General features: G+C 35.6%; 1 protein-coding gene across 6 annotated transcripts in view; it reads right to left on the reverse strand.

Moving 5' to 3' along the window:
* MCF2 (MCF.2 cell line derived transforming sequence) overlaps positions 1 to 14,269 on the reverse strand; it is a 60,088-nt gene that overhangs the window by 16,897 nt on the left and 28,922 nt on the right. For 4 of the 6 annotated variants that reach the window (XM_053580990.1, XM_053580995.1, XM_053580996.1 and 1 more), the window contains 7 exons: positions 13,329 to 13,376; positions 10,443 to 10,480; positions 7,726 to 7,814; positions 5,283 to 5,349; positions 4,529 to 4,644; positions 4,365 to 4,434; positions 2,448 to 2,540 (listed from right to left, as the gene is read on the reverse strand). In XM_053580990.1, the coding sequence (XP_053436965.1) occupies positions 2,448 to 2,540; positions 4,365 to 4,434; positions 4,529 to 4,644; positions 5,283 to 5,349; positions 7,726 to 7,814; positions 10,443 to 10,480; positions 13,329 to 13,376 (521 nt within the window). The remainder of the gene's footprint in view (positions 1 to 2,447; positions 2,541 to 4,364; positions 4,435 to 4,528; positions 4,645 to 5,282; positions 5,350 to 7,725; positions 7,815 to 10,442; positions 10,481 to 13,328; positions 13,377 to 14,269) is intronic. The other 2 variants (XM_053580993.1, XM_053580991.1) reach the window with 1 other exon arrangement.

Raw genomic sequence — 14,269 nt, forward strand, 5'->3', positions numbered from 1 at the left:
ATATGGTTCCATTTATATGAAATGTCCAGAACAGGGAAATCAATAGCAAAAACAAGTAGATTAATGGTTGCCTAGGGCTGTGGGTATTAGGAAGAAATAAAGGGTGACTGCTAAAAGGTACAGGGTTGCTTTTTTTTGAGTGATAAAAATATTCTTAAACTGCTTGTGGTGATGGTTGTACCACCTTATGAATACACCAAAATCACTAAAATTTATACTTTAAAAGGGTGAATTTTATGGTATTTGAATGTTATCTCAATAAAGCTGTTACCAAAAAAGAATTAAACGTGCATAAAAATCTCAAGAAAAAGCAGTAAGCTTCTCGGATAACTATACCACTCTTCACAACTACATGGCTGCCCTTCTCTACCCTGGCCAAAGAACGGATATTTATCTGGAAAAAATAAAATGGAAGGTCTTGGAGTAAAAGAGATAAGGTCCAATTGAGGGCAGAGCACCATACTGAAAGCAAGGAGAATACCTGAGTATTTTCCTAGCAAGTTAGAGACGCGCAACCTTCCCCTGCCACACACTTACTATCACAACACTGGCAGCCAGATCCTTATACCCAAGGTAGCAGTTTAGGGAATCTGACCAGCTTAAGAGCAAGGACCTAAAAATACTAATATTGGGGATTTCCAAAAAAGAAATAGGCTAAGACACATAACTCAATAATGAGGATCGTGGTCAATAAACCCACCTGTGCACAGGATACTTCTAATGAGCTCTTTAATGCTTACTCTTAACATAAGTAGACAGACAAGTATCACTAGACATTTAAGGACTGCATGTAAGATGAGTGACAAGAACCAAGTAAAAAAGTTAAATTTTTTTGAAGACAACAGAAACCATGTAGGGAGAAGAAGGCTGTTTTTTAAATGAAAATCTATCATTATCCTTGAGTATATAAATGAAGATTTTGAATTCATGAAAACAGAATTCTATCATAAGAAATTTGGGGGGAACAAAATAAAAGGAGGGCTCTTCAAAATTAAAAATATAATGGCACTGGAATATAAACTCCAGAAAGTAGAGGAAGAAGACAAAGAATGGATAATAGACAGAAAAGATAAGATAATTAGAGAGCCTGTCCAGGATATCCAACACCTGTATAATAGAAATTCTAGAAAGAGAGAATGGAGAAAATTGGATGGAGGAAATAAAAAAAAAAAACTGAGTAAATTTGAACAGGTGTTTCTAAACTTAAGTGATCACCACAAGACTAGCTAATGGGTGATGATAGCGCTAACAGTCAAATCCTAAGGATCAAAGAAGTTACCATAAGCTTTCAGAAGACGAAAATTAGGTCACCTGCAAAGGAAAACAAAATCAAAATAGCATCAAATTTGTGAACAGCAACAATGGAAGCGAGAAGACAATGGAGATATACTTTCAAAATAATTATTTTTTTCTTTTCTTTTTTTTTTTTTTTTTGCAATTTCTATCATCTCTTTTCCTTCTATGAGTATAATTATTCCTTACATAGAACTCTATAGCTAACCAAGCTAGCAACCTAGTGTTAGGGGAAAATGCGGACATTTGCAGACACACACACACTCAAAACTTTTTACCTACTGTGCACATTTTCACATTAAAACTACTGGAGGATGTGTTCCACCAAACAAGAGCGATAAACAAGAAAAAGGAGGACACCTCTGAAGCAGGAGACTCTATGGAACAGACAAGTGAAAAGAATCCCAATGGTGAAATTCACCAAGATCCCCAAAGGACAGCTATGAACAGGCCTAGTGTGTCTAGATGTGCAGATCAGAAAATTGCAGGAGAGATTTTTTCAAGATGAAATTCAGAAGAAACAAAATGTGTTTAAATTTACTGAGAAGAGGTTTTTATTACTCACAACTGAGAGAGACTAGGGTAGAATAAGGATAAGAATCTAGAAAACTCCTCAATGAATCCCCAACAATAAAAAAAAAAAAAAAAGAATCTAGAAAACTGAGTAAAAAGACAATTGCAAGGAAAACGAAAGGGAAGGAAAAACAAACCATGCTATATGTCACATGCCTCATCTGAGCAGAGAAACTACATAGTGTTAGTAAATTACCTCAGTACATCAATCTAATGAAAATTACAATATAACTATATTGGAAGAAAATCATTTGTGTATGTGGTGGGGGGGGGCTGGGAATCATGAAAAGGGAGAAAATTTGCCCCCTTCCACTGTAGAAAGGAGAAAGATAAGCATGTCACTGGAGGTATCAAAGTAAACACCAAAAGATGTAGCTGAAAGTGCAGTTGCCTCCAGGGAGCAGCAAATATTTGTTTATGTGTGTTTATACACGTGTACATGTGGAAGGGTTTTGGAAAGGGTGGAATTGCTCTTTAACTTATATGCATGTATAACCTAAAGTTAAAAATATATTTATAAATAGGAAATATCCCAATATCTTCCCAAAAGAGTACATGCAATACCTGAATAATTACTTTACCTGGAAAAAGGCGCATTCTGAGAATTTTCTCCAAATTGCTTCTGATCTGGGCTTATTCTGACAGTATTTTGCATATATCTGAAAATCATCCTTCTGTGATAAACAGCAAATTCAAGCATATTACCAATTTGTGAACATGAACTTCTGTTATCAAGAAAGGCTGACCAAGAGGAGGTATGGCCAAGGATCCCAGGGAATGTGACCTAAAGGGCCGGCTGTAGCAGCAGCTGGTCAGGAGACCTCTTTGTTTTTCAAGAACAAAATGTTCATTGGACCTGGTGGAGGGATACGTAATTATCCAAGTGGCATCAGAATTTCCACTTACCAAGCTTGAGACTTAGATAAAGAAAAGCCTTTTCTGTCTCAACTATAAAAATAGACTTTTTCTCACATAACTATGAGCTAATAAAGTACAAAGAAATGTATTTTGTCTATGTAATTAGTCTCTCAATTCCCTAGTGAATGAACAGCTAACTTCCACGTTAGGGGAGCAGTCCTTGGTTCACTGGGACTTACAATTATAGCATAACCCATGTAGGTTTCTGCCTGTGTTATTCTCTGTTCCTCTTCCTCTTCTCTCTTCATTTTTCTCTCACCCTCATTAATAGGTTATCTCCTACTTATTCTTTAACATTCATCTCATGAGCCATCATTCTATATAGCCATTGTTTTTACTACCGGTCTATGTAAAACACCCTAATTCTGGGCCCTCTGGGGTCCTTTGGCTATCTCTAATATAGTGCAACCCGCTCTGTACACAATTAATGATTTCCCTATTTTTATATCTAAATTTTCTTGGGCTGGTATCCATATTGCCTAACACAGCACTTGGTGCACAGCAGATTATTAAATAAATGAACACATCATCAATAAATACTTATTAAATTACTACTGGGTGCCAAGAACTCTGATCTTATGATGGATACAAAAATGTGTAAGATATGAATCCTGGCTTGAAGGGCTTCCCTCCAAGTTGGGGAGAGAATTCGTGTATAAAGATGCACAGTAAATGTAAAATCTCCAATGAGGAATATACATATTACATACTACAGAGTCTGATCAGAATAGAGGCCACTGTTGCTTGAGGAAGGTAGGGAAGTATTTGGTCATAGTTTAAATGTGTTTAAAGGTAGAATATACTGAGAAAGGTAAAGATACACTTCTTTCTTAGCCTTCTTCTCATTTCATAAACATTTTCTGGGATATCTATTTTGAAGTTTTCAATAATCATCTCTATCGAATTGATTCCCAAATCAAGACAAAACTGATCTTTCAGAAAGAGGAAGAACTAGATAAGCAAGGGAGCATATGCAAAGAATATCCTGAGGGAAAACTCCAATAGAAGAGAGGATGATCGCTAACCTGGGAAGTCAATTATACTAAGCACACTCTTGGGACACTGAATAATGAGCCTCCCTGAATGAATTTGTTGAATAAGAAGAATCAAGGCTCTGTTTTTGTGAAGTTCCTGTGATAGATGCCTTGGTGGCTAAAAGCCAGAACAGATTGGATTCTAAGACTCTACATGTAGTAGAGGGGAATGTCACAAAGCATCTTTTAGGCAAAAAATTAACCAAACCCAGAATGGTTTTACTAAGATGATCCCTACTGTCACGTTTTCATAGTCAGGGGGGGTCCTGTGAATTCTAGGATGACCCAGGGGTCAATGGTCATTAGCTAAGCCACTGAAGCATTGATACCACAGAATACAATGAGCATTTGCACACTCTGAATACCCCAGTGTGTCAGTTTCTACAACAAAATGTGATTTGGCATTAAATACTTGCTGAAGTAATTGTTTCTAAAAATACAAAGACATAAAAAAATACCTATCTTATCTCCAAATCTAGTCCTATAATGAGCTGCTATTTTGGTGGTCTGTACTCATATATTAAAAAAAATAATAATTTAACTAACCCTTTCCAGGAAACAAGGTCCCACTCGTTCAGGGGCATCAGTACAATTTTCCAGGCTGCTCATGAAAATGCTGTGAAATTATAGAGAGAAAAAAAATCAGTCAACAGCCCTTTAAATAATTTCATGAAAAAGAAATATTCAATTCAGCAATAATTAATACATACCTATTATGAAATTCATATATTTCTGCCATATTTCCAAAGAGAACATCCTTTTTATTTCTCAAGAGAGGTGGCATAAGATCAAACATCTCTGGATTATCCATCTCTGCTCTATAGCCCTATCCAAAAAAATACATTTATGTATTTAAAAAATGTAGTTTCACATTTGATTGGACCACCAAAGGTATGGACACAACACAATATATAGGGGATTTGTGGGTTAAGTTGTTTGAATTTTAGATGGCAGGACAAGAAAGTCAATATTTTCCACTCAATAGGCAGAACAAAGTGACAACTCTTTAGTCTTCAGAGTATCTTGTGGTATAGGAAACAAAAAAGAAACTGTAAGTATGAAAAAATATATTACAGGTCGTCAACTTTTCCTTGAAGTAGCAATGTGTTTAAGTTTTTAAGATCAAATTAACATTATGACATTTTTGTCAAATGAATACTTTTATCCCATTCTCAATTCTATACATCATAATCTCTAAATAGTACCCTGGGGATAAATGTAACAATCTGCTGCCTCCCTGAGAGAACAGTAATAAATTCTCAATCAATCATTCTCACGACTCAGGGAGAACTTGAATATATACATTTAACCAACATGCAGCCTCAAACAATAGAGGAAATGCACACTGCTGCCATGTGACAGCCAAGGAAGGAGACTGAAATAGATTTCCCTATACTCTCCCTAATCACTGAAGCAATGGATCATTTAGGAAAAGATGTGAAAAATACAATTTGAGTCACTCACCAACAAAACAGTAAATAGCTCTCGAACGTACACCCTCTCGGTCTGTATCAGCTCATTTAGGACATATCTAAAATGAAAAGACCATACTTACTTTATTACTTGAGAATTATTTACATTGTGAATATTATTAATTGTCAAATAGAAAAGTAGTTAATGCATAGGAAATACTAATGGTTTGGGTTTTATCATCAAAATAAGAAATTACATCTTTTTGTTGTTGTTGTTTTGTTTTTTAAAAGATGGGTGTCCTGTAGAGGCTGGTCTCTAATTTCTGGCCTCAAGTGATCCTCCCACCTCAGCCTCCCAAATTGAATTACAGACATAGTAAGCCACCACGTTTAAAAGTACTTTTATGATTTTTTTACACTAAGTACCACCCATGAGACTCTTTAATGTTATGAAAGAAAGGCCAGGCATGGAAAGTCATCCCTATAATCCCAGTGATTTGGGAGGCAGAAGCAGGAGCATCTCTCAAGGCCAGGAGTTTGAGACCAGCCTGGGCAATGTAGTAAGACCTTGCCTCTACAAAAAAAAGTAAAAAAAAATAAAAATTAGCCAGGCACAGTGGTGCATGCCTATAGTCCCAGCTACTCAGTAGGCTAAGGTGGGAATATTGCTTGAGCCCAGGAGTTCAAGTAGTGTAGTGAGATATGATACAGCCTGGGTGACAAAGCAAGACGAAAGAAAGGAAAGAAAGAAAGAAAGAGAAATTATATATTATGTGTGTGTGTGTATGTGTGTGTGTATATATATATGAAAGAAAAGGTTATTATTAACCTTAATGAATCCTTTATTTCTAACTCACTGAGAATCAATTTCCTAAAAACTCACAAAATCTATCATATTTTATTTATTTATGTATTTTTGGACAGTATAATTTGAGTTTTAGTATCCTTTCCTTCTCTCAAAAAAATTAGCATTTTATGCATTTTTTTCCCTTTTCCCAGTAATGTTCTGAAATTTTCTAAAACTTACAGTAGATATGGGTCTTTCCAAGTGTAGATCATACTTAAGTTTCTGTAATAATTTTGTTTTCTACCTCTGTAAAACACATTTCCTTTTCCATGCGATTTCCAATTGATGTCATACTTAAAATATATTCTCCTCCCTAAGTAATCCTTTTGATTTAACTTCTACCTTTGGCCCCATTTTCCCCCTCTTTTACACATTTTATGTTTTTGTTTTGAGAGTCTCACATTGTCACCCTGGGTAGAGTACTGTGGCATCATAGCTCACAGCAACCTCAAACTCTTAGGCTCAAGCAATCCTCTTGCCTCAGCTTCCCAAGTAGCTGGGACTATAGGCACCTGCCACATTGTCCGGATACTTCTTTTTCACATTTCAAACTTTTAACATTAAAATGTCTTTGATATAAAATTTCAAAGGTGAATATTCTTTTATCTAGAATATGAACATAAAATTGTAAAAGTGAACAAAACAATGATTATTGTTAATATCCATAAAAACACTACATGCAGCTATATAATCCTTTGTGGTTTCTGATGCACTGTCTCGGTCATTTTTACTGCTTTTTAAAAAGAGCTGGCAAAACGGTCTGTAAAGCTAGTGAATGATGCCCCATGATCATATCAATGTACACAGCTATGATTTAATAAAAAAAAATAATAATAAAAAAATAAAAAGAGCTGGCATTGCCAAATGGTACAAACTTTCAGTTATGTAGGATGAATAAATTCTGGGGATCTAATGAACAGCATGGTGACTATAGTAAATAATACTGTATGTATACTGAAATTTACTAAGAGTAGATCTTAACTGTTCTCATGACAAAAAAAAAGGTATCTGTGTGGTGACAGATGTATTAACTAACTTGATTATGGTAATCATTTCACAATATATACATATATCAAAGTATCACATTAGATAATTTAAATACATAGAATTTTGTCAATTATAGTTCAGTAAAGCTAAAAGGAGTGATGGATATGCTAACCACTTTGATTTGATCATTACACATTATATACATGTGTTGAAATACACTACAATCCATAAATAAGCACATTAAGTCAATTAAAACTAATAATAGGAAAAGAAACTAAAAAAAACAACAAACAAAAATCTTTGTTTTCTTTTCCAGTCTGTGGGAAAATAAAGGAGATGAAAATTCTGAAGAAGTCTAATTTTTCTCAGTGCCTGTGGCTCAAAGGAGTAGGGCACCGGCCCCATATGCCGGAGGTGGCAGATTCAAACCCAGCCCCAGCCAAAAAAAACTGCAAAAAAAAAAAAAATCACATAAACATAGATCTGTTTAGCCAGGCCTATAGCCAGGATTTCTGACACCGGCACTTTTTATCACACCCAGTAAAAACCCATTCTGTGAACTCAAATTTCTAAGTACATTGGCCTTGAACACTGAACCAGAGTCTCCCACACATAAATGAGTATGTGAGCTTATAGTAATAAATAAATAAATAAATAATACTTCTTTAAGACATCCAAACTATTATCGTTTTCCAAACTGGAGGATTGACCAGAACTTCTCTTCTCCTGGCAATCATGCACCACTTCAATCTGAAACAAGGAAATTTACAATTAAATTAGCATCTATGCAGGGATAGTTCTTCTTCAAGGATATCTAGCTCAGGTTAGATTTATTCTAGGTCCTAATTGTGTAGACACATTGAAAAATAATACTATGCTTTTTTCAAAAATAATTTGGATGTGTACCAATAAAAAATCATCTGAGTTGCCTGAGGACAATTTAAGATCGTAATCAGAATTCATTTTATACATTAATTTTTCATTTATTTGACACTCTTGGGAAATAAGGTTCATTCATTAAAAGTTGATTTTCCAGATAACTAAAGTTTATTCACTGAAGAACCAAAATAGCATTTAAACCACAATGATTTTTTTCACAGAAATCTTTCTAGAAAATATTATATGCATCCTTGAATTCTCTCATCAAGGACACACAACATAATCGATCCTTTTTCTAATGACTCAATGGTATCACCATACACTTGAATATGGTAAAAGGTACTGAGGCATTCCAGGCCTACTAAGACCTGAAGAACTGTCTATTCTTTCTCAAAATAGCTGTAACCTATATATCTGTCTCTACGCTCTGCCACATGTCTATTGCTGCTATAAATGGCCTCCACGATCCTAAAGTGCTACCTTATTTTACAGACTGTAAAGGACTTGTACTGGCCTACTGAGTGAACTGCATGAGATTTATGATGGTTATTTGCACCGAAGAAGCGTTCGAAATATATTTCTGGGATACCAGCTCTATCAGACAGCTGAGCTTACCTAACCTCCAAGTGAATGTAGCATTGCTTTATGACAGCAAGAACCCAAAACGAATACATGTGGAAAGGAACAAATATTTATTATGACATTATATATATTAGGCAGGTCTTTGTCCTAGGTGTTCAGCAACCATCATTATATCTAATCCTCACAGCAATTTAGAAAGCTATTGCATTCTATTAAACATGAAAAAATTGAAGCTCAGAGAGATTCAGTAACAAAGTAAAAGTCGCATACTTAGTAAGTGACAAAACAGAGTCGAGCCCAAGTGTCAACGCCTTTATCACGCTCCCTCGTTTACGATATGCTTTGATTTGTTAGGTCTGGCAAATGCACCAACCATTAAGATCATTTTAATACTATAATGAAAACTCAGAACACTGCATACTCCACTTAACAGATAAGTATGCACCATTTACTCCTAACAGGTTTCTGAAATACAGGTATGGAAAGATTTGAAACATAAAGTTAGACTTTAAATACCTAAGGATGCTCCAAATTGAATTGGAAGAATGGAGCTTGGAACTCTGTTTATCAGAGGCAACCCCACCAAGAAAACATACAGAGCCACAGCCTTATTACTTTATCCCTGGGGATATACAACTGAATAAATCCGTGTAGAGGAATGACTTGAAATTAGAACCAAAGACATGTCAAACTATGAAATTGGCATTCACTCTATATCTTTCTTCAGATCAGTAATTGTGACTGTACAATATGATAATCAAGTGTGGTATATCAGTATAGGCCATTCACTAGACAGCTAACGATTATATTAAAAACACTATTATGGGAGGGTCTTTATCTGACACAAGCAATCAATGTAACCTGGTTCTTTGTACCTTCACTGAATCCCCAACAATAAAAAAAAAAAAATTAGAACATTACCATTTGCCACACATTGTTCAAAGTGCTTCACAAATCATTTTGTCTCTACACTAACTCCAGATGGGGGTGTTCTATCCTCATCTCCATTTATAGATAAGAAGGTTGAGTTCCAAAGAACTTACCCAAGTTTATACAGCCAGTAAGTGACAGATATGTGATTAAAAGCCAGGCAATCTACTTCTACAGTTGTACTACTATGCAATACTTTAAATATGCCCCTTAAAAAATATGTTTTTGTCTTTATTTACCATCAAAAGTATGCAAAGAAAATATAGGATCTTATGGCTATGATGAGGCTAATGTCCTGCAGATATCAGACTATCGTGGATAACTGAGAAGGAAGGAATCTTGTATCAGTCAAGAAACGAATAGGCCTAGTGTGGTGGTGCGTGCCTGTATTTGGGAAACTGACCTGGGAGAACTGCTTAAACCCAGGAGTTCCAGGCTGCAGTGAGCTATGAGCATGCCTGTGCTTAGCTAATGCAATCCAGCCTAGACAATGCAGCAAGACTTTATGTCTAGAAAAACTTAACCAAAAAAAAAAAAAAGAAAGAAATTAATGTGTGTGTGTGTATGTGTATTTTAGCTCAGAGTTAGCCTGTGTGTGGTCCATTAGAGCCGTTCCTCTATGCTTCACACTTGCAAGACTGGAATCGCCCCTTCTCTAAAAAAGTACAACACTTATGTAGGTGTACTGAGGTGGAGGCGGGTGGTAGTGAAGAGAATCTGGAACTTATATGAGATGTTCTACAGAAATCATTCTGAACTCGAGCCAGGACTTGAGAAATTGCTCATACTGAGAAAGTGGCATATCTGGAGAGATGCCAGCAAGGCAATTAGACACAATGCAGCAGCAGCTTTTTTTTTTCTTTTAGATTAAATAGGCTTTCAAATGCACAGTATTAGTATAGTGAATGAAAAATATGGTTTAAGCCCCCATGCTGACTCTGCAACTACAGCAATAAAGTCAATTTGGAATTAATTAATGATATTTACTTTTAAGTTGTTCTGATTTTGTCTCCAATCCTTCTTCCCTGGTAGAGAAATAAGAAAGAATTTCAAACCAGAATTAAAGTCAGCACTTTTAATAAAAATACATGTATGTTCATTAAATCATTAGAGAGTTAATATTCCAACATGTTTATATTAGTATTTCTAAATCACATTCTAGAAGACAACGATTGGTTACAGCTACCTACCCGATTTCAACTTCTTATTGAACATGATTTTGCCATGTACTCACCCAGTCTCTCATTTAGCAAATATTCACTTACTTGATGTTAACTTGGAGCTAGGTGTTAGTGCTGATAATTATTTGAAGATTTAGTGCTCATTTTGACACATAAACATTTAATCGGATTTAGTGCTCATTTTGACACATAAACATTTAATCAGGTTGTAGCTCATTGATTAACTAGATTAAACATTTTGAAAAAAATTGTAAATTGAACTTAGCAATGAGAGTATCTAACATTTATTTCGTACTTTCTACATACTAGGCACTATTCTAAATGTTAGGCATGCACTTTCTTTTTTAATCCTCAAAACCACTCCTAAGAAGTAGGTAATGACTTCTATCCCCCCTTTATAAATAAGGGACTAATCTTATTATCTTGTCCAAGAATCGAAATAGTATTCAAGTCCATACAGTCTAGTGTATACATGGTTCTACCCACTATAGAAAACATTTCCAAATAATCTTTAATCTTTATTTTTTAAAATGTTCAGTTTACAAAGAGTAAGCCACCGTACTATTAAGCAAGGAGTTCAGATGTTCTTACAAAGCCAAGGGCATGGTCCAATCAAAGACTAGATTCTTTAATTCCCTAATTCTCAGGGCTGCTGAAAAGGCTGTCACCCACACAGGCTACATGGGTCGCCTCTTCCCATGAAAGGAACATACCTTTTGTCCTTCCCTCCTCTGCAGAAGCTGGCATCAGGCACACTCAGGGAAATGATGTGATGTTATATTCTCTAGACTCTATCCCTCACTTTTATTTACTAAAACATATTTTGTATCAAAATTTCATGTTTATGTAGTCAGATATAAATTGTATTAAATTTAGTGGGTACTGTCACATCAAATCAATTTTTCAAGAAATACCAATGTACCCCACTTCAAAGAAACCTGATATACAGAGATTCAAATTTATTTCTAAAGGTAACACAGGGAGCGATTTATTAGTTCTATTAATTAATTCTTTGCCCATGCATTCAGAGATGCAAAAGGAATATATACACAACTTACAAGAAAGGCATCTTTTTCTGAAGAGCAAAGTAGATTTATCCATTCTTTCAACAATGTAAATCTATATGAAATGACTGAGTACCTACACTAAGCTCTGGGTTTGGGGTCACAAAGATGCCCTGCACATGGTCCCTGACCTTACACAGCTTTCAGTCTAGCAAGAGAGTCAGAAAACAGACAATTGCACTAAAGTTGAGAAGAATGCAAGAGGGCTTGTTATCACATAGCACAAAAACCTAACCAAACAAGAGTGCAGGGGAAGAGGAGAGGTGTGGAGGAAAAGATTACCTAAAGGAAGTGGCCTAGGGACCGGCAATCTGATGGAAGAGTAGGAAAGGGGAAGGGGAAAAGGGAAAAGGCAAGGAATAACATTCCAGAGGGAGAACAGGGCATGCAAAGTCCACAAGGTAAGAGACCTAGGAAAAGGAAAAGAATGTGGGGAAACAGGGAGACTGTTGCAGTTGTCAAGGCAGCAGATGATGTTAACTTGGACAAGGAAAGTGGCAGTGAGGATAGCAGTGGGGATGGGAAAAAAGTGGGTGGTTTTGAGAGATATCACTTAGTAGGCAAAAATTCACAGGACATAGGATTTTTTGACCAATCAGATGGAGAACATGAATGAGAAAAAAGAATCAAGGTCTCAAACTTGGGCAACTGGGGAAATCACAGTGCCATTCACTAAGATAAGGGAGAGGAGGTTTACAAGAAAAATAAATTAATTTGCTACATGTTGACTTTGAGTTGCCTATGGGAAATTCAAGGAGGCAAATTGTAAACACAGGTCTGATGCTTAGGAGAAAGAGCTAGGTTAAAGATACAGATTTAGCAGCTCAAGCACATTTTACATTTTACCTCTCACTGTCAATGTCTCCCACTCTCAATAACTCCTCTCTGTATTGAATAGTAATTCAACGAATACATATTACAACCTGCTAAATATCAGGCATTATGCTAAGTGCAGGATTATATGCAAAAAAAGGAACAAAAATACCAGTTGGACTCATTTTTATGAAAAAAGCTAACATGTATGTTTTGAATTGAACAAATTTTCATATTTGGCTTAGCAATTAAAAAACTTAAGAAATAGTTTGGAACACATTGTTATAATCCCCATTACTCACAGAGTGATGAGGTAAAATGAACAGACGTTAAATAATACTTTGATTTGGTTCAGAAACCATGATAGATACTGGATAAAACCATTTATCTATCCAAGCCACATTTCAGTAAGCTGCCCTCTTCCTCATAAATACATTAGGCAGTCTTAAACCGAAAAGATCCACACTACTCCCAACAAAGGGTTGGACTGTGGCTGACATGAGATTCTCTAAAACAGAAGAAAGCCTGATTCCCCTTAACATCACCAATTGTTTTTCTTTATTCTTTTTTAGGTGGTCATCTTATGAAAGACATTGAGATTAGAAGCATAATCTACTTTTCATACAGTTGTTTTCCAAGGCAAGCTTAACACTGAGCGAAAATAAAGGATAGTTATTATGAAAACAAGGAAAAAGTTACTTGCAAGCAGAATGCAGCAATGAGCTGGTACTGTTTTTAGATGCCAAACTGGTTTTCCACGTGAACACAAACTCAGAAAATGTACTGGTGACAAGAAATATAATAAAGATGTGTACCTTTTGAAAAAAGTTTACATGCTTGAAAGAAAGAGTATCCAACTCCCACTGCAGAAAGAAAGTGTAATGCCATTAAATAAGAATATCAGAAAGAAAAAAAATGAAATGACACAAAATAAAATGTACTCTGAGTGATGACTGACTTGAGTGGGTTTTGGGGAGTCTCCTCAAACCCTATTCCTCAACCCCAGCTGTGCCACTCCAAGAATGCCTTCAGAGGAGCTGAATTTTTAGAGGACTACAAGGTTAAGAAGTCTCAACTGAAGGAAAGGGATAGTCCACTTTATTTCCTATAGTTCCCAGTCATTTTTTCTTTTACTTTGACTTCACAACAACGTGTTGAAGTTCGTAGGTATTATCGTCCCTATTTTACAGACAAGGAGCCTGAAGCTAACAAGTTAAGTGAACTGCCCAAGATCACACAGACAGTAAATGGAGCCAGAAATCCAACTAAGGTCTTTCTTCTGCTCAGGAATATTAACTTATTCAATTTTTATTCTTATAGCTATTGGTTTTTCTCCCCTTACTGTTTCTTTATTTTGTTCTTTTTATACTTTTTTCCCCAGTATCTTTAATATTTCCAGTATCTTTGGTCTATCTTCATATAGTATTATTGATTTCAAAACATTATCGTTTTTGTGAGTATATTTATATATTTCCTAAGTATTGACTATATAACTTTCATCAGCCTAGCCTAGTAACCTGCTTTTATCACCTCTTTTTAATCTGATGCATGCTGGGGATGAAATATATTTTTATGTTCATTAACCTTGGCTGAAGCCTCCTGTGAATTTATAAGCAGTTTCCTTACACTAATGAAGTCTCTGATTCTACTTAGATTAGAGAGATCAAATTTAGTCCCATGTCACCCTTTGTACTAACTTAGGGCCCCAAAGACCAAATTACACTCTCCTAACAGACCCAAAGGCAACTCAAGAGAA

The sequence above is a fragment of the Nycticebus coucang genome, chromosome X, assembly GCF_027406575.1.
Source record: "Nycticebus coucang isolate mNycCou1 chromosome X, mNycCou1.pri, whole genome shotgun sequence".
In the NCBI taxonomy this organism is placed as follows: Eukaryota; Metazoa; Chordata; class Mammalia; order Primates; family Lorisidae; genus Nycticebus; species Nycticebus coucang.